General features: G+C 43.8%; 2 protein-coding genes across 4 annotated transcripts in view; both read left to right on the top strand.

Moving 5' to 3' along the window:
- The window catches only part of RECK (reversion-inducing-cysteine-rich protein with kazal motifs), a 54,080-nt gene extending 39,012 nt beyond the window's left edge, over positions 1-15,068 (top strand). For 2 of the 3 annotated variants that reach the window (XM_014531540.1, XM_014531542.1), the window contains exons 13-20: positions 401-592; positions 1,508-1,630; positions 3,872-4,043; positions 8,160-8,352; positions 9,880-10,090; positions 11,313-11,386; positions 12,287-12,442; positions 13,511-15,068. In XM_014531540.1, the coding sequence (XP_014387026.1) occupies positions 401-592; positions 1,508-1,630; positions 3,872-4,043; positions 8,160-8,352; positions 9,880-10,090; positions 11,313-11,386; positions 12,287-12,442; positions 13,511-13,720 (1,331 nt within the window). In that variant the 3' untranslated portion in view covers positions 13,721-15,068. The remainder of the gene's footprint in view (positions 1-400; positions 593-1,507; positions 1,631-3,871; positions 4,044-8,159; positions 8,353-9,879; positions 10,091-11,312; positions 11,387-12,286; positions 12,443-13,510) is intronic. The other variant, XM_014531541.1, reaches the window with a different exon arrangement.
- A 1,358-nt stretch (positions 15,069-16,426) lies between these two features.
- LOC106724364 (Golgi-associated plant pathogenesis-related protein 1) overlaps positions 16,427-19,327 on the top strand; it is a 36,021-nt gene continuing 33,120 nt past the window's right edge. Inside the window, exon 1 of the mRNA XM_014531457.1 lies at positions 16,427-16,607. Within this exon, the coding sequence (XP_014386943.1) occupies positions 16,427-16,607 (181 nt within the window). The remainder of the gene's footprint in view (positions 16,608-19,327) is intronic.

Below are 19,327 nucleotides of genomic sequence, written 5' to 3'. Positions count from 1 at the left end.
ATCATTGATTGGCTGCCTCTTGCACACCCCCTACTGGGGATCAAGCCCGCAACCCAGGCATGTGCCCTTGGCTGGAATCGAACCCGGGACCTTTCAGTCTGCAGGCCGATGCTCTATCCATTGAGCCAAACCAGCTAGGGCTCTTGGAGCAATTTTAAACAGAATATAGCAACTTTGGGATATAGGTCCTTAATCACCACCATCTCACAGAACATGGAATTTTTGTTTGCGAGAATATGTTTTTGGCCAGTGAATCAAAACAATTACTTGCTTAGGTGAAAAAGTCTCTTAATCTTTAATAGACACACAGAACCTATAAGACTTATGTGAAATGTATCTAATGCATAAAATAGTATCATAGAACAATACCATCTCTCTCAGCTAATTTTTGTTTATACAGGTTGCAAATTGGGAGAAGCCTCTGATTTCATCGTCCGTCAAGGGACACTAATCCAGGTGCCATCGTCCGCAGGTTCGGAAGTTGGTTGTTATAAAATTTGTTCATGTGGACATAGTGGACTCTTAGAAAACTGCATGGAGATGCACTGTATAGACCTTCAGAAGTCTTGTATTGTTGGAGGAAAAAGAAAAAGTGAGTCTTGAACTGTATTTATTTGTTTTTTGTTTTTAATATGAGATTAGTTATCTTAACTTTGTAGGAAGAACATTGAATGGATTCTCACCAAAGTCTACAAATCAGATACTCCAGGGCAGTATTTTTCAAACTATACAAGGACACCAGGACTTCTGAGGAGTTCTCTTAGAAGCCTCCTCAAGAAAGGACTAAAAGCTAATAATAATTAACACTTACTGAACTCTTAACTGTATGCCATGCACTATGCTAAGTGTTATGTATGAGATCTTATTTGAAAAAAGAGTGCTCTTGGCTTGCAAATTTCTGCCCTAGAGCATTTAGTTCATATTCTGCTTAGCTAAAAAAAAAATGTCAAGTAGGTACTTTGTATCACAGAAAATATCTAAGGATAAACAAATTCCTTCCTTCCATAAACTTTCACTGATTAATATCTATTCTATACAAAAGAGCATACTAGTGCCTTGTGGAGCTGAGACTGAGATGAGGGATTGAGGTCATGCTTTCCTTGATAAGAGGGGAGAGAATTTGAGCCACAAAAAGTAGCAAACCAAGCACTCTTCAAGAAGCCAGTTATTTCTGCAAGGGCATTGGGAGAATCTGTGGTCCAAAGGTGGCATCAGGGCTGGTCCTGGAGAGATGAGCTGGTCCAGAAGGAGGAGAGCATTTGAGGCAGAAGAGCAGCCAGAAACATTCTCAGAGAATAGGGAGCAGTCTGGTGAGACCAGCCCGTTAGGGCTTTGGGGGAGAGGGAGGGGGAGAAATACACAAATATAAATATAAATATACAGATTTAACTCCAAAATTGTATATTCAGAAGTCAATTTTCAAGAACTTCTATTTTAAAACTATTAAACTTTAAATTTATGATTATTTATAAATGCATGATATGGAACAACATTTTATTTCTCTCAGGTCATGGAACATCCTTTAATATCGACTGCAATGTTTGTTCTTGTTTTGCTGGCAATTTGGTGTGCTCTACCCGCCTGTGCCTCAGTGAACACAGTTCAGAAGATGACCGGCGCACCTTCACAGGTAACCGTGGTCACGGAGAGCGGTCCTCGGCAGGCCAGCCTCCCTTTGTACCCATTTTTCCTTCCGGGCAGCTTCTCTGGTCTTGCCTCAATTGCAAAAATACACAGTAAAATGAGTGCATAATCTGTATTTATGAGAGCAAGATACTTTTCCTCTCTGGATCTGTTTCCTCCTCTATGGATTGAAGGCATTAAACAAAATGGTTTCTTAGGGCCCTTCCAGCACTAATATTCTGGAATTTTGTGCAAAAAGAACAGGGTCAGTCAGTGATTGGGATGGTTTTAGTTAAATGGAACTTTTCTACCTGCTAAAATACCCCATTTACCCCTGCAAGTATGGTCATGATCTAAAATGTCTGTGTATTTTCTATGTTTGTTTCTGTTCTGATGCTTTTCTCACCACTTTCTTTTTTAAAAATATATTTTTATTGATTTCAGAGAGGAAGGGAGAGGGAGCGATAGAAACATCAATTAGGAGAGAAAATCATTGATCAGCTGCCCCCCACTGGGGATCGAGCCCGAAACCCGGGCATGTACCCTGACCAGGAATCAAACCATGACCTCCTGGTTCATAGGTCGTTGCTCAACCACTGAGCAACACCAGCCAAGCTCACCACTTTATTCCTTGACTTACCTTAGTTTAGCCCACTGGTTCATACAAGGTAGAGACTCCTATAAACTAAGCTATAGGTAGAAAAAGTAAAGACTGTTTCTCCCAGTCTGGTGTATAAAATCTAGAATTTAGATGTTTGAAATCTGGCTTGGGGGATTTCTGGGAAGTTAAAGGGTAATACCAAAAGCAAGACAGAAGGCTGTAAACTCCTCACATGGGTTCTTTCCACTGGTTTCCTTAGGGATTTCTCCAAAAAGTTAACCTGGAAAATTGTTTTAATTTTGAGACAAGAATTTTTCTGAACAAACACAATTAAGAATACTACTTTCTTGACTTTCCTGTGCTTTCTGCTACTGGAATGCTCACACCAGCTACAGTAGGTGAAAATGTTGGTGAGATGAGATGCTCTTTTCTTGAGATGAAGCTGCAGTTGTCAACAGCAGCAGCACAGTCTACTGGCATCTATTGGCCTCTGCTTTTTCCCAGATCTGAAATACCGCTGGTTCTGGGTAAAGAGGAACCAGGTGGTTGCCCTTGTCTTGTTTCATACTGCTACAGCTATTTGATTTTTCTTTCCCTGGAGTGGGGTTGGGGAGGACAGGATAGGGTTTACCTACATTGTATCTCCAGCACATTAGAAATAAGAATTGAACAGCAGACTGATGGGGAAGTATAGGCAAGATGAACTCCACCCCATCCTCTATGAACCCTAATAAGCACCAGCCCTCATTGCTAATTGTTGTTCTTTATTTATTATTATCCTTTATCTACTCTGCTCTGCTCTGCTCTGCTAAGGACAATAATTCTGCTTAGAAAAACCATGAAACTTCCATAGGAATGAAGAGTGAACTAAAGATGTAGCCGGGAGACATTTATTTATTTATGTATTTGCTTACATCTAAATGGTTTTGAAAGATGGACTTTACAATTAGCAGGACCCCTTTCCCTGCAGCCCCTCATGTCCTGGGATAAATTAAGTTCATGACTATTTAGCTAGCAGACTCTCAGGAGATTTTACTGGCCCCAAAATGCACATTTCTTGGTACCCAGATAGTGTTCCAGTACAAACATGACTCAGAGAGAGAGAGAGACAGTCATAAAAATTCTTAAGCCTCAAAACTACAATAATTTCCCGACTTACCTTGTTCTCCCCCTTCCAGAAGGAGACGGGAAGAACCTATGTGAGGAGTTATAACCTTCTCTACTTTGTCTTGTTTTTTGTACTTGTTGGTCCATATTCTGCTTACCTAAAATCCAAGGTGGGTACCTTCTAGAAATCCCCCAAGCCAAACTTTAAACTTCTAAATTCTAGATTTTATACTCCAGATTGGGAGGAACATTCTTTACTTTTTCTACCTATACCTTTGTTTATAGGTGTCTCTAACCCTAGCATCAAGGGGGCCCTCAATTATCTGGCAATAAATGGTACAAAGGAAAGCCATTATTCAGCAAATGGCTTTTCAGAGCCTGCTGCCTTTCAGAGATTGTAGGGCAAGTTTTTTTAAACTTAATTTTCAATCTATCTTAACATGAGACCTCTACTGATTGTTAGTGGTGTGCCTTCCTAAGGAAATATCCGGGAAAGGGGCATATACAAGTCCACATCTTGAGACTGTTTCCTCTCTTCAGGACTGCCCTGTAACTGTGCAGACCAGTTTGTCCCCGTGTGTGGGCAGAATGGACGCACCTACCCCAGTGCGTGCATTGCTCGCTGTGTGGGCCTCCAGGACCAGCAGTTTGAGTTCGGATCGTGCATCTCAAAAGACCCATGTAATCCTAACCCCTGCCCAAAAAACCAAAGGTAAGTCAAATGGCTCCTCATCCTTTTAACTGAAGATGAGCATCTAGTACAGGGGTGGGCAAACTTTTTGACTCGAGGGCCACAATGGGTTCTTAAACTGGACCGAGGGCCGGAACAAAAGCATGGATGGAGTGTTTGTGTGAATTAATATAAATTCAAAGTAAACATCATTACATAAAAGGGTACGGTCTTTTTTTTTTTTTTTTATTTTTATTCATTTCAAACGGGCCGGATTTGGCCCGCGGGCCGTAGTTTGCCCACGGCTGATCTAGTATGTACAGACAATGAAAATACAAAGATGAATTCAGAAGGTCTCTGCCCTGGTTGGAGTCTAGAGGGCAAGAGCCATGGAAAGCTGGTTGGTAACTTGCTGTGTGATTGGGGGCCTGGGAGTGGAGCAGCTGGTGCAGCCTGGGGGAGGCCAAGAAAGCCTCTACGATGTGACATTCATCTGGAAAGATGAGTGGGACATTGCAGGCAAGGTTTACACTGGAGGAAAGATGGTGTTGCAGTCAAGGCAGAGAGAGCAAAGATCCTGACTGCTGGCCATGAGATAGCACAGTCTATGCTGGCAGCTATAGCAACAGTTTTGTAAAAACTGAAACAGAAAGTGAGAGGCAAGGAGGAGTAACATGAGATGAGAGAAATGAATGTATTCTAATTATTAACTATTTATGCCCAATAATAATGGGAAATTTTCTTTTACTTACCTACCTCCATTTTAGGAACTGAATGTGAGAAATCTCTGGAAAATGCAACTTCAGTATTATTTGAAATTATTTGTTTAGGGGCCCTTTCTCTGCAGTTTTCTCATGAGTTCAGGGTATAGGTGACCTGCCCTTCGTGGATTTCTGCATGTGGTGGCCACAGGGCAAGTGTCCTGCTGGCTCTGAGGTTGCAGCCTCTCGAACTGGGCTTCACTGGCCGCCACATGGACCCGAGCAGGGCACATCCCAGTGCCACGGTTCTTTCCTTAGGAAGGACTTTGTGGGAAATAAGCAGTTGCCTCTCTCCATCCTTAAAACTCTGTGCAGTATGGAGGGAGAGGAAGAGTTTCTGATGTGTTAAAAGAAATAGCAAAGGGAATTGGTTGCCCATCTGGCAAAGTTTATATCATGAAATCTAAGGCCATAAAGTTACAATGGAACGAAGACAGAGTGCTATGCATTAAAAAAAAAAAGATAAAGAAGTAAGCCAAAAGGATAATATAGTTGTGTTGGGAGGTAGAATTGAGGGTTGTTTAGTATCTGCTTGTTTGTTTTCCTCTATTTGCTAATCTTTCTAATAGATTGTCTTGGTTTTATAATTAAAAAATGTATAAAATCTCAAAAGTGGGATGTCCTTTCTGAGTATAATACAAAATCAACATAAAAGATTGGAAAATGCACCAATATGAAAATGAAAATGTTCTTCATGGTCACAGACAAATAACAAACTGGGAAGAATATCACAGAGAATAGGCCGATGTCCTTATAATGTAAGAGTCCTTACAAATCAATGTGAAAAAGATCAACAGTCTAATATAAAAATGGGCAAAGAGTGATAACCTAATAGAAAAATGGACCGAGGACATAAACATAGAAAAAGAAGTAACAAATAGTTCTTGAACACTTGAAAAGGTGCTTTTACCCCTGGACAGGTAGCTCAGTTGCTTAGTGTTGTCCAAGGTTTGAAATACACATGCTCTTTGAATCAGCATTTTCTCGATACACCAAGGTTGCGGGTTTGATCCCCGATCAGGGCACATACAAGAATCAACCAGTGAATGTGTAAATAAGTGGAACAAGAAATCTCAATCTGTCTCTCTCTCTCTCTCTCTCTCTCTCTCTCTCTCTCTCTCTTTCTCTCTCATCAATAAATAAAAATAAAAGATGCTTTTAATAGTTAGGGTGAGTAACTCTAGCTACTGTATATAAACCCCAAAGTATCATCACTTTAACATAACAGAAGTTCAAATACAGTCCATTTGGATGTTCAGCAGGTGGCTTTCCACGTGGTGACTCAGAGACTTAGGATCCTTCCGTCTAGTGACTCTGCCAGCTCTGACCTCCAGCCTCCTAGCCCTCCTCTATATCTTCTGCATCAGGTCAGCCGATGAGAGAAGGGAGGTGATGGAGATTGTTCCTGAGAAGCTTTTATGGGCCAGGTTTAAAAGTGGCATTCATCTCCACTTCCAGCACATTCCATTGTCTAGAACTTAGTCACTTGGCCACAACTGCCTGCAAGGGAGAAAACGTAATCTAGATGTGTGCCCAGGAGGAAAATTAAATGAATTTGATGAATGTCTACTAATCTACCAAAATGCTTAACCTTCCTCATATTAAGCAAAATGTAAATTAAATTAAAACTCCAAGGTGTACCATTTTCCATCTACCAGATTGACAAAGATAAAAAGTTTGATAACAAGGAGACATATGTAATACTATATGTAATACTTTAAACCATTAAAAAAATGAAAAGAAAAAAAAAAGATTTCCACTCTGGAAAAAAAAAAACCGTTTGATAACACAATATAGAGAAATAGGCACTCCCATACAAGAGTGGGTTAGAAGGAGGATTGGTATGTCCTCTATGGAAATTTAGTAATAGTGTTTGCTGCTGGTGAAGGGAACTCAGTGACTGGGACACAAAAATAGGAGAGAGACTTATTTTTCACTATATACCATTTCACACTTTTTCAGTTTCACCATGGGCTTGTATTATCTGTTCAAAAATAATTGTTTAAAAAAATAAAAAGTATTCCTTCATAAAGTATGTACCAGGCATATTCCTAAATGGTAGGTCACAACAGTAAGCTAGACAGTAACCCATGTTTAATTTACCCCCCAGTTCTCAACTTTTCCTATTGGTCCTCTTATTTCTATACTAGAGGCCCGATGCACGAAATTCATGCAAGGGGCTCAGCCCTTGCAGCCCCGGCTTTGTCCGGAAGGTCGTCCGGAAGGTCGTTCAGCTGTCTGGTCTAATTAGCATATTACACTTTTATTGTTATAGATACTCAAATTGAAAAGTTTTTCTTTGTAAAATTACCAAGTTTCTCCTGATGGTCTTGGTTCTCATTCCTTCCATGTTAATAACTGATTAAGTTCTAAATATTCTTTTCCATTATTTCCCTTCAAATATCTTCAATTTCCATAACTGCACACAATCTAATTTTCAATCCCACAAGAAAAGACAACCATACATAGCAGTAGTGATGGTGGTGGTGGTGGTTTCAGTGCAGGAGGCTTATCCCTAAAAGGATGGAAGTAATTTCCTTTGAAATTAAATAATGCTGGCTACTATCTTCTTTTGTTTTACAGACTAATATTTGTATATCTGTTACTTCAAAGACCCAGTGAAAGCTAAACATTTTATCTTCCTGTAGAAAGTTATAAATACTCTTTATACAAATGAGGGAAGCAGAAAAGTCTAAAGAAGAAAAGAATCATCATCCCTAATCCCTCTTAGTTCAGGAGTTGAGAATGAAGCAAGGTCCAGATGTTTCTAGGAAAACTCGGCTTCATGGAGTGACATTCTCTCAGGGACTCGCAACCAGCCAGCATCAGGTCCCCAGCCTCGTAAGCACAGAAACCTGAATTTTTCAGCACATGTTGTGAAGCCTCCTCTTAAGATAGACTGATATTAGCCAAGCTAAAAACTAAGTCCCTGAAAATGTTTCATTTATTATTGACTACAGGGCTTCTCGCATCAGCCCCACTTGATGGCCTCATGTCATGCCATTCCTACCTGTGCATTCTTTGCTCCTGCCCTCAGGATCACCTGCCCCTCCCAGCACCACAGAGTCTTGAGCATCACACCTTTGCATATGCTGCTTCCTCAGCCTTCAGGCCAGTGCAGCCCTCCTTAACCTCCAGGTTCCAGCCAGGGACCACGCCACCCCGTGCTTTCTCCAGGCTCCTCGTCAGGATGACTGATTCCCATGAGCATTTTGTGTGTGCTCTTCTACCTGATAGCCTGCTCTGTGTGTGCCCGACTCTCCTGCTCTACGTAAGCTCTTGGGGATAGGAAGTGTTTTCCGTTTCTCTCGTGCTCTCGACCTCCTGTCCTTGTCAGTGCTTTGCCGCCCCTCCCCATAGTCCTTCCTGGCTCCTGGTGCACCTTTGTGTTTTTCAGGTGCATACCCAGACCACAAGTCTGCCTGACGACTTTTGACAAATTTGGGTGTAGCCAGTTCGAGTGTTTGCCACGACAGCTCACCTGCGACCAGGTCCGAGATCCTGTTTGTGACACGAACCACATGGAGCACAGCAATCTCTGCACTTTGTACCAGCGAGGGAAGAGCCTCTTGTACAAAGGCCCGTGCCAGGTACAGTTGTATAGCTGACAAGCCCAAGTCACAGAGATAAAATTGCTTTTACAGATGAATCAGCAGGAAGACCACTCGAGGGTCTTCTATGAACCCTGTCCCATCCAGAGAACTCGGCCCTCTACTAAAAGGAACCATCCCCAGGCGGCCTTTTCCTCCCAACTCCGGAGGACTTCCTTGCTAGTGTGTGTGCCTTTGCCCATCTAGTGTACCAGCAAGGAAAGAGAGTGGCTTCTTATAGGAAAAGAATTTAAAGTTTCCCCCCTCGGCATGAGTCGGCACATTTCCACTTTCCGTAGTTCTGTGGGCCCTCACTGGAAAACAAATGAGGAAGAATGGGCATTAAAACAACCAAGAAAAGCGTTCTTTTCCAAACACTCTTCCAATGAAGTCCCTATCACATCACTGAAATCAATCAGAAATTTCTCTAAGACAGTGTCTTTTTATATCAGTTTATCTTTGTGTCTTGTAAGGTTGTAGAATCTGTATTCATGTTTTCATGTTTTGAGAATAACCTCAAGGACAACCCCACTGAGGCTTCCCACACACCACTGATCTGTGTGCTGGCCCCTCTCCCCGGGAATCCTCTGCCCACAGCCAGCTAACACCTGGCATGATTGCTTCTCATTTCCTGGTCTTCATTGTCAGGAAAATCCCTTCCTCAGTTTGTCTCCCCAGGGAGCTTGTGTTCTGATACCTGCTACATTGAGTTCCCAGTCTTCTCTTCTCTTGTGCCCTCTTCCTGGCTATTTTTCTCTCACAGAGTCCTTACCTGCTAATGGATCTATACCAGTGGTACTCAACCTTCCTAATGCCGCGACCCTTTAATACAGTTCCTCATGTTGTGGTGACCCCCAACCATAACATTATTTTCGTTGCTACTTCATAACTGTAATTTTGCTGCTGTTATGAATCGTAATGTAAATATCTGATATGCAGGATGTATTTTCATTGTTACAAATTGAACATAATTAAAGCATAGTGATTAATCACAAAAACAATATGTAATTATATATTCAATATGTGTTTTCCAATGGTCTTAGGTGACCCCTGTGAAAGGGTTGTTCGACCCCCAAAGGGGTCACGACCCACAGGTTGAGAACCGCTGATCTAGAGTCTCTCTGCCCCATGGATCTCTCCACTCTTCCTTCTCCTTATCCCGTACCCAAGTGTGAAATGATAAAGCCTCCATATTTGCATGAAGATTGATTTTGTTTTCTTCAAACGGGCACTTCTGGAATGATGGAAGTCTGAGGGAGTGGGAGTTTTATCTCCTATCAGTTCACACGAGTGAGCACCAAGTCCCAGAACGGCTGAGAACAGTCATCTCCTCAGTTCATTTTGGGACAGCCCGCTTGTCCCCCTCCACCATGTGGAGCCCACCTCAGGAGCTTAATTAAGAGGGTCCCCAGAGCTTATATCTGCATCTTTTCTCCTTCCTGAAAGTAGGGAGACCTACTGTGTGGCCTCGGTTAGGAAAAGTGCACCATACAGGTTTCCAGGCTAAGTGTGGTTATTCGCCCTCAGCCCTTCTGCAGAGCCACGGAGCCCGTCTGTGGGCACAATGGGGAGACCTACAGTAGCGTGTGCGCAGCCTACTCGGACCGCGTGGCAGTCGATTACTATGGGCCCTGCCAGGCCGTCGGGGTCCTCTCAGAGCACAGTTCTGTCACGGAGTGTGCTGCTGTGAAGTGTCCTTCGCTCTCGGCAGCTGAGTGCAAACCCATCGTCCCACCCGGTATGTGGGGTGGGGTGGGGCAGGGGCGGGATTGGGAAGCCTTGATTATCTGCCTCCAGACAGTGAGTCCCTGAGGGGAGAGTTACGAGCTTATTTAAAAATTTCAAAAAAAATCTTAACTCTACCTGATACTGATTAGGTACATAACTCTGGGTTGACCTTAAAAAGCTGTGGATTACCTTAGACATCATCTGGTCCAGTGGTTTTAAAACAATACGGCCAACTTTTTTCAAGCAAAATCTCATACCAAACACCTATATGTAAACAGATAAAGCAATATTTAATTACTAAAATTATGATTATTTGTTCAAATGCATAATGTTTACTTTTTAAAATATATATTACCATAAAGTTAATGAACAAAGAATTAGTAATTAACGAATGAATAATTGAAGTAGTTTTGATGAACACAAACATTTGAAATTGAGAGAAGGCCTAACCCACATGGTCCAGGAGAAAAACAAAAGACAGTTGTTGTCTTTGATTGGCCTTAGGATCCAATTTAGTTGTTTTAGTTGCATATAATGGAGGAAGTCTTGTAAAAAGACTATTATAAGCGATAACAGTTTTCTTAAACAACTTCCCTTACAGTCTCTTACTCTTCAGTTAAACAGAGCAGGCAGAAGAGACTTTATCCCAGAACAGATTAGTGCGCAGACCAGCAAGTCCATTCCTCCACCCATGAATTCATCAATTGTTTTTTGAGCTTCCACTATGTGCCAGATACTCTTCTAGGCACTGGGGGCTCAGCAGTGAGTAAACCGAAGCCCCCTTCCTCCTGGAGACCTTGTTCTGATATTCTGTTGGTTTTTTAACAGTTTAAAATAATTTTTAAAGTTATATTAGAGTTAAACACCCATGGAATCCCTGAAGTACCTGCTCCCTTGTTTTGCAGGTAGAAATCAAAAGCCCAGGAGAGCACTTGCCCAGGGTCACAGTGAGGTTGAGGCGAGGCAGGTCTAGGCTTCGTGTCTCTCTGTGCTGCCTCACACCACAGCACCTCACCCTGAGAAGTGGTAAAGGGTGAAGCGGGGATGGAGGAAGGATTTGGGTAAATGTATAGATTGTAAGACCCCGGGTTGGTCAGGGGACCTAAAGTGTAGTCATCAGGGAGGCCAGCTGCAACTCTCCTAGCACAAAGCGAAGGGTTGGTCCTGTCACCAACTGTTTTGTGTTCTTGGTTCTAATTCTGACCACAGATGACATGGTTTCTGTTGCACAGGTGCTTGTTGCCCATTATGTGCTGGGATGTTAAGAGTTTTATTTGACAAAGAAAAACTGGATACAATTGCCAAGGTAAGTTGCTTTATATGCTGGGTGGAAACCTTATTGGTAAACCGCTGTAACCCTTCAGAGTAGAGTGTGTTGTCCCAGTTATAGATGAAGAGACTGATTTGCAGAGAAGCAGCTTGCCCGAGGCCATTCAGCTCGTAAGCGGTGAAACGAGGGTTTGAACTCCAGCTGTCTGGCTCCCGATCCTGGGCTCCCTTCCTACACCCTGGCTGGGTGGCGACCTTGCTCCGGGCAGCACAGCGAGCCTTTCTGGGAAAGGTCCCCTCCTGGCACAGGAAGCAGGTTAGGGGTAGAGGCAAAACCAGGCGGCCAGAGACTGGTAGCTGCCAGATGGTCTGGGGGTTGCCTGCCTCTCACGGCCCCGTTCCCCTATGGGCTGCTTCCAGAGCCAGCCACCATCCCGTGAGAGTTCTGCCTCTTTTCTTTTTCTGTGCCGTCGCTTATACTGCCCACTGTTAACGAATGAGTCATTGAAGTACAGGTACACAAAGCAGGTGGGAACAGGGCTCCCAGACACGTAGCAGCCAGTACCTGTCACTCCTCGAAAATTACCCCCATCTCCCCATTGTCCTCAGAACAGTCACTTTGAAACAGTGCTTCTGGTGCGAGTGCTTATTTTAGCTACAGAGCTCCAAGTCAGGCAAAACCTCATTGGCATCAACTTTAAATCCAGCTGCAGGGCCTTGCAGGGTTCCTTGGCCAAAACAGCCCCTTGGCGCTTCTGGTGCGAGTGCTTATTTTAGCTACAGAGCTCCATGTCAGGCAAAACCTCATCGGCATCAACTTCAAATCCAGCTGCAGGGCCCTGCACTGACGGGTTCCTTGGCCAAAACAGCCCCTTGGCTTAGGCAGTAATGAGGAATTATTTTTTTCTGATAATAGAAATTTATTTTCTCTTTCTAGGTAACAAACAAAAAGCCAATAACGGTTCTGGACATACTTCAGAAAATCCGCACGCACGTGTCCGTCCCACAGTGTGACGTATTTGGATACTTCAGCATTGAATCCGAAATAGTGATCCTGATCATTCCGGTCGATCATTATCCCAAAGCTCTGCAGGTGGGGTTCAGCATACAGTTGTGTGGCATCTTGTCAACTTCAAGTTTGGTGGACTTGGCAGGGGGTGGGCACAGACCAGCATGGGGAGGATCAGGTGGTGAGGAGAGGAAAGGAGGCATTTCGGCAGGGCAGGAAGGAGAAGCTGGCGGTGTCTGAGGGACAGAGCTGCACCGGCGAGCACTTTGCCAGGTGACGGGCCAGGTACACATTTGACAGCAGAATGCTGAGTCGGGGAGGGGAGAGCTTGAGATGCTGTCACTCTAAGTGTGGGCAGATGGAATGCATCTGCTCATCCTACAGACAAGGCAGCTGGGCCCAGGGAGGCAAGGGAGTGGCAGGTCGCACAGTGACAAAGCAGAACAGACTCCTGTCTCCTGAGTCTGTGCTCCCACTGGGGAGGAGGAGCTGGTCTTGTGGGCCCCAGTTTTTCTTCCCCACAATATCAAGGTGAACCTCACTCACATAGACCCCCAAGTTTCAGCATCAAAATCGTGAGGGCCCAAGCGAAGGGGGGAATACAAGCGGCCTCTAACTGCCATCATTAGAAAGTTCGTTCAGCCTAATTACAGTGGGGCCTTGATTTACGAGTGTCCCGACTAACGAGTTTTTTGAGATACCAGCTGTCTCTCGGCTGATTTTTTGCATTGAGTTGATAGAGTAATTTGAGTTAACGAGCTCGGTCTCGGAACGAATTAAACTCGTAAGTCAAGGCCCCACTGTACTTGCCTCTAATTGCTCCTTCAGCAATTAGATGTGTGAACAGGCATGAAAGTCCATTCCCTGTGACTGTGTTTAACCATGAAAGCTAATGTCTGAATGTGGATAAGCAGTGACAAGATTGTGGAAAAAGAAGGGAGTGGCATTGTGGATCCTTTCATTTCTGATTTGATTTCCATTGATGCTGTTATTATTTATGTAATGAATTAAGACCATAATTAAATGTTACTTTGCTAAGAAAAAGACAAAGTGAAAGCGCATTCCCTGTGTTGGAGTAGATGTGGAATTTGACTTGACCTTTTCGTGGGTTCTGTGGTTTTATAGTAAGAGAATATGATTTTCCTCTCCCAGATTGAGGCCTGCAATAGAGAAGCCGAGAAGATCGAATCCCTTATCAACGCCGACAGCCCTACCCTGGCGTCCCACGTCCCTCTCTCTGCCCTCATCATTTCTCAGGTGCAGGTCTCCAGCAGCATGCCATCGGCTGGTGTCCGGGCCGGGGCTCCCTGCCACTCCGGCCTCTTCCTCCTCACTCTGGGCTTCGCCTTGCACATAGTCTAGGACATAACTGACTGCCCATGAGACGTGCAGAATGTTCCTCAGTCTAATTTCCTGCATGCAGGTTCCAAGTTGGAGAGTGGCCAGGTCAAAGCATTCATCACCTCTGTTCACCACACAGTATTTTTTTTTAATCTGCCAATATTAGTAGGGGTTTTGTTTTGTTTTTATAAATGTTCAAAAATTTTCCTCCAAATACTAATGAAAAGAGGATGTTTCTTCTGGTGGATCACTGCCTTCCAATTTACAGGTTGCTCATTAGGTGGGTCCCTCACTAAAATATGTTCAACGTCACTGATGAATGACATTGTCACTTTTTAGAAAGATAACTCGCTCGACTGTGGGCTTTGTGTCACAGGAACTTCATTTTAGAGTTCCTGTAAGTGTTAAGGGGCCCCTAGTGTTTGTGTGTGTGTTTACAGACAATAACCTACTCTGTGTAGAAGCTGGGGGCACAGTGAAGAGCCCCTGCATTAACGCATGGGATGGAGATAAAGCATCTTTGGAACTATCATGTAGATCATCAGGCAGCCTTAACTTACAGCATTTAATTTAGGAACCCATCTATTGTGACAAGCAAAAGCAAGCTAACTAAATGGAATCACAGTCTCAGTGGTTACAAGCATGTGTCTGTGACTTTGGTGAAAGGGAGGAGATCTATCGTATCAAAGCATCTTGCATTGTGCATCTTTATGTTAACCAGATGTATATTCTTCAGTATTCATCAAGGTAAATTTAGAATTTTTAAACATCAATCTTTAAACCAATTGCTGCTACTTAAATAATTGCCAAAAAATGAAATAATTAGTAGCTCATGTAAATAATACATGATTTTCCTATTTTATTATGAAGAAGGTGAATAGCCATATTTGTAAAGTGACAATCATGTGTACTAACCCAGTACTTTCCGTTTTGAAGACACATTTGCGTTTGTGGCATGCACAATGTAGATATGTGTTCTGTCTGACTTTCTTTTCTGATATAAAATTATAAAGAATTATGGTTTATATATTTAAAATGTCAATCTAAATGTTAAAATGTTTGCATGTTGTCTAAGAAATTGAATACTTTGAATGTTTCACAGTTTGAAATAAGCTATTCAGTGTAATACTTTTTTGTATGCACATAAACTTAGATTTTACATGAAGTATTTTTTCAGTATTATATGTACCCTCTGAAATATATAAGGATATGCTTATTATACCAAAATGTTGTTTAAACGTGGGCACTTAAGCTTTCAGAATATCTCAATGCCAATGTAGCATGTTCGTTGCAATTGCTTTTTTTATATAAATATCTTCAATGCAATATATTGGAAAACTTTTATATTTTAATAAAAATGATTTTTATATGGTTATGTGTGCACTTCCGGGCAATGTGGACATTTAAAATGAAGCCATTTCTCACTCTGGGGTGAGCTGTGTCGCTTGCTCTGGACTCTACTGAGGACATGTTAACTGAGCCAGGCTGAGTGCTGGCCTCCCCTGGGCCTGGGCCCCTGCCTCAGGGGTGGCTGGGGTCTGTTTCAGCTCCACTGTGGGAAGAAAGTCACACCTGCCAGCAACACTAATGACCTTGACACAAAATCCACAGAAAACATAAGTTCCTTCGTTTGATTTAATTAATGATTTTCCTTCAGCCACAGGCTCCTGGGGGTCACCCTCCCACACTCCCACAGGGGACGCTCTATACTGAGTGGCCAGATTATTATGACCACCCCAACAAGAGGACTTCATTGACACTTCCAAAAATACTGAATATTGAAAACTTCCTAAGCAAATACTCTCAAGGTTTTATTATTATTTGCATAACTAATTCACTTCATTGTACTGATGGGGTGGTCATAACAATCTGGCCACTCAGTGTATTTCTCAAAGGGACCTGAGGCTCTGCCCCTGAGCCTTCCCCCTCTCTCAGCTGCTGAAGGGGCGTGAGGGAAGGGGAAGGGAAGCAGAGGGAAATCCCTTTCCCAACCCAAAAATCCTGAAGCTGGAGGGCTAGGTTCCACTTTGTCCCTCGAGGGAAACAGGCCCAGAGAGCAGAAGTACTGGTCCAGTTCCCGCAGGGAGTAGGGCAGAGCCAACACCTGCAGCCAGGTCTGGACTTTCCCTGGCTCCGGCAGCTGGGCAGGGCGAGCCCTGCGGAGAGCTCCACGAAGGTGGACACAGGTCAGCTGAGGGGAACAGGCAGGCTTGCTGGGTGGGTCTGACTATCGGGCAGGACCAAAGAGCAGCAGGAATCATAAAAGTCACTGCTGAGCTCTCCAGCACTTTCGTTTCCATGGTGCTTTTCACCTCGTCCTCTCACTGGCCCAGAGCAAAATGGTGCACAGAGAGAACAAATGCCAAGTCTAAGGCCGAGCTGAGTTCTCAGGGAGGTAGGCTGGTGAGGGTAAGGATAAGGCAGGGGTCCTTCATACCACACGGGAAGTTTGTTAACACCCTTGCCACGCCTCCACCCTCTCTCATTTTTTCCAAAACTACTAGTATTGTTTTCTCATTATAAAAATAACATGTGCATTCCCCAAAGTACCTAGAAATATAAGCAAAGAATAAAGTCACCCGCAGTGCACCTGACTCTACCAGTGGGTGCAGAATCCTACGAGAGCCGTCCCTGTGCGTTAATCGCTGCATTAATGGGGACAGGGCCCCTCCGCTGTCCGCGTGGGAGCGGTACTTACCTCGTGCCCTGTGAGGGAAGTTCGGGAACATGGTTTCATGTTTGGGATGGCGTCTGCTGGTTGGCACGTGCCTGCCTGATGATTCACAGGTGGAAGCCCCATCTCGGCCAGAATCTCACCAGGTAATCAGGCGAAGCTCAACCTCACCTGTTATCCCCAGACCACTCTCCCTCCGAACTCTGCTGGACAGTCGCTTTACCGAGCAGTCAGGCAAGTGTTTATTTTGGTCAGGGTCCGGCAGGAAAATAGGCGGGCCACCCAAATGAGGATCATTCGAGGGAGGCTAACTAATGAGACTAATTACACGGGTGTGAGCAGGTGTAAGAAAGCACAGGGAGTGTGCCGGGTATGAGTTCCCCTAAGTCCAAAGGGGTGAGGCGAGGCGCTGCGTGGAGCTGGCATGTCCTCCCTCCCTCGGCCTCGTCCCCCTGCCGAACCCAGTCGGAAACCAGAGGAAAGGGGAACCTGTTGCAGTAACCTTGCAGGTCAGCCTTCCGGGCAGAGAGCAGGGTGGAGAGTCAATTTAGGGAAGGAAGTGGAGCACAAAGCAGCCAGCACAGCAGGCCAGGGCAGTGCCAAGAGGACCGGGAGAGGTGACGGTATGCGCCAGTCATCCCCGCGCACGGCCCAAGGTGGGGAAGGCCTCTTGCTTTAAACTTTTGGAGGCGCTCCACTGAACGCTCCTTCCTTCCGGACCCCACTCAGCCTCCTTAGTTCCTCTCCATCTTCTCTCCCAGGCCTTCTTCAGGCCCACATTTCCAGAGTCTCTCCCCAGCTCCCTGAGAATCCTCACCCTCCAAACCCAGAAAAGGAGCCCTCCCGTTCTTGAGTCACACAAACGTGGCCAGTGCGTCAGCCCAGAGCAGAACTCCAGGCTGCCCAGCTGAGGCCGTGGCAGGAACCTCTTCTGTTCAGGCTTTGCTGGCTCTGAAATGGCGGACCAGCCTCTGGCCCACGTGTGAGTCCAGACCACCTTCCCCATCAGCCAGGACAGCGCCCCTCATCACGGTGAGTGTTCCTTTTCTTCCTAAGCAGCTCAGGCTGTCACTCGTGAGGACGGGAGATCATGCTTAGAATAGAATCCATTTGGCTATGTGTCTAGAGCAGTGGTTCTCAACCTGTGGGTCGTGACCCCTTTGGGGGTCGAACGACCCTTTCACAGGGGTCGCCTAAGACCATCGGAAAACACATATATAATTACATATTGTTTTAGTGATTAATCACTATGCTTTAATTATGTTCAATTTGTAACAATGAAAATACATCCTGCATATCAGATATTTACATTATGATTCGTAACAGTAGCAAAATTACAGTTATGAAGTAGCAACGAAAATAATGTTATGGTTGGGGGTCACCACAACATGAGGAACTGTATTAAAGGGTCGTGGCATTAGGAAGGTTGAGAACCACTGGTCTAGAGAAATGAATCTGTACTTGGTTGCTTTTAAAATGGTTTGTTGTTGTTGCTATTGTCAGTATTTCCCCAATGATATATTCTAACTGATTATTGATGCTATGTGGGAAAAGCTATTGATTTTTTAAAAATATTCTTGGGTCTGGCTATCATTAAAAATTTTTAATATTAATTTAATAGATTTTCTTAGGTTTTTCCAGGGAGGAGTCATAATGAAAACTATGCTCTTCCTTTCCCAATATTTACTCTTCTTCTCTCTTTTTTGTTGTCCTGGTATTGGCTAAAACTCCCAGAACAATGTTGAATAATAGTGGTGACAGCAAAAAACTTCGTTATGCTCTTGCTTTGAATGGGCATGTCCCATGGTTTTACTGTTAAGCAGTCTGATGTGTTTTACTGTTTGTTTCAGGAAGCTTCTTTTTATTCTGCTAAGGGAAAGTAAAAAAGTTGTTCAGCTCAGTTATGGATATTGAATTGTATCAAAGATATTTTCAGCATGCATTTACCTTATATTTTTTCTTTGTCTTATTATAAATTCTGGATATATTTCTTAATATTAAGCCATCCCTACACCCTTAAAATAAACTTTATTTGGCCATGATGTATGCTGTTAGATTCAACTTGTTGGTATTTTATCTAGGATTTGGTATTTATATTCACTATGATTTGTTGTACTTGCTATATTTTTCAGGTTCTGGAATCAGGATAATTCTAGCTTCATGAATTGAACAGGGGAGGTTATCTATGTTTTAGAACAGTGATAGTCAACCTTTTCCATCTCCTGGCACACATAAACTAATTACTAAAATTCTGCAGCACACCAAAAAATGTGTTTTTTGCCAATCCAACAACAACAACAAAAAGGTATAATTTTGATTCATTCAAACCAGACAGTTATTGTTCTGTTAGCTGTTGTCATTTTTTAATTTGACAATCTGAGGAAAAAGAGGTCAGTGCCCCTGACTAGTCAGGTATTGCATGTTTTAAAAATATTCATGGCAAAAAGTGAAAAGGAAAAAATATTCATGGCACACTGGTGGAAAATGACTGCTTTAGAACATGAAAATGGTATCAGAATCATCTGTCTCTCAAAAGTTTGATAGAACTTGCTTGCAAACCTAGCTGGGTCCAGCTATCCTAATATATAAAAACCCTGGGTCCGTAACGACCATAACGACTGGAGGCTCAACCAACCAGAAGTCAGTCCTGCAGTCAGTGCTGGGTTGCCGTGGTGACCGTCACAGCCGCTGCCACATGCTGTGGTATAAAACACAGTGTGCAAGTGACCAGAGCGCAGGCACCACCTCCATGCCACCCCCCCACTTCCATTAGTCCCACCGGCCCTGAGGCGCCCTCCCCGAGCTGTTTCTGGGAAGGGCGAGGCCTGCGGGAGGACCCCGCCCTCAGAGCGCCTGGAGCGCCCAGAGGCAGATTACTAAGAGAAATTATGAATTTGAATGTTGCATTTGGTGGGAAAGTTCTCCTTCTCGGAGGGGATTTTCAAAAATGTCTC

This window comes from Myotis brandtii, unplaced genomic scaffold (assembly GCF_000412655.1).
Source record: "Myotis brandtii unplaced genomic scaffold, ASM41265v1 scaffold806, whole genome shotgun sequence".
NCBI classification, from domain to species: Eukaryota; Metazoa; Chordata; class Mammalia; order Chiroptera; family Vespertilionidae; genus Myotis; species Myotis brandtii.
This window is presented reverse-complemented; position numbering and strand designations above follow the sequence as displayed.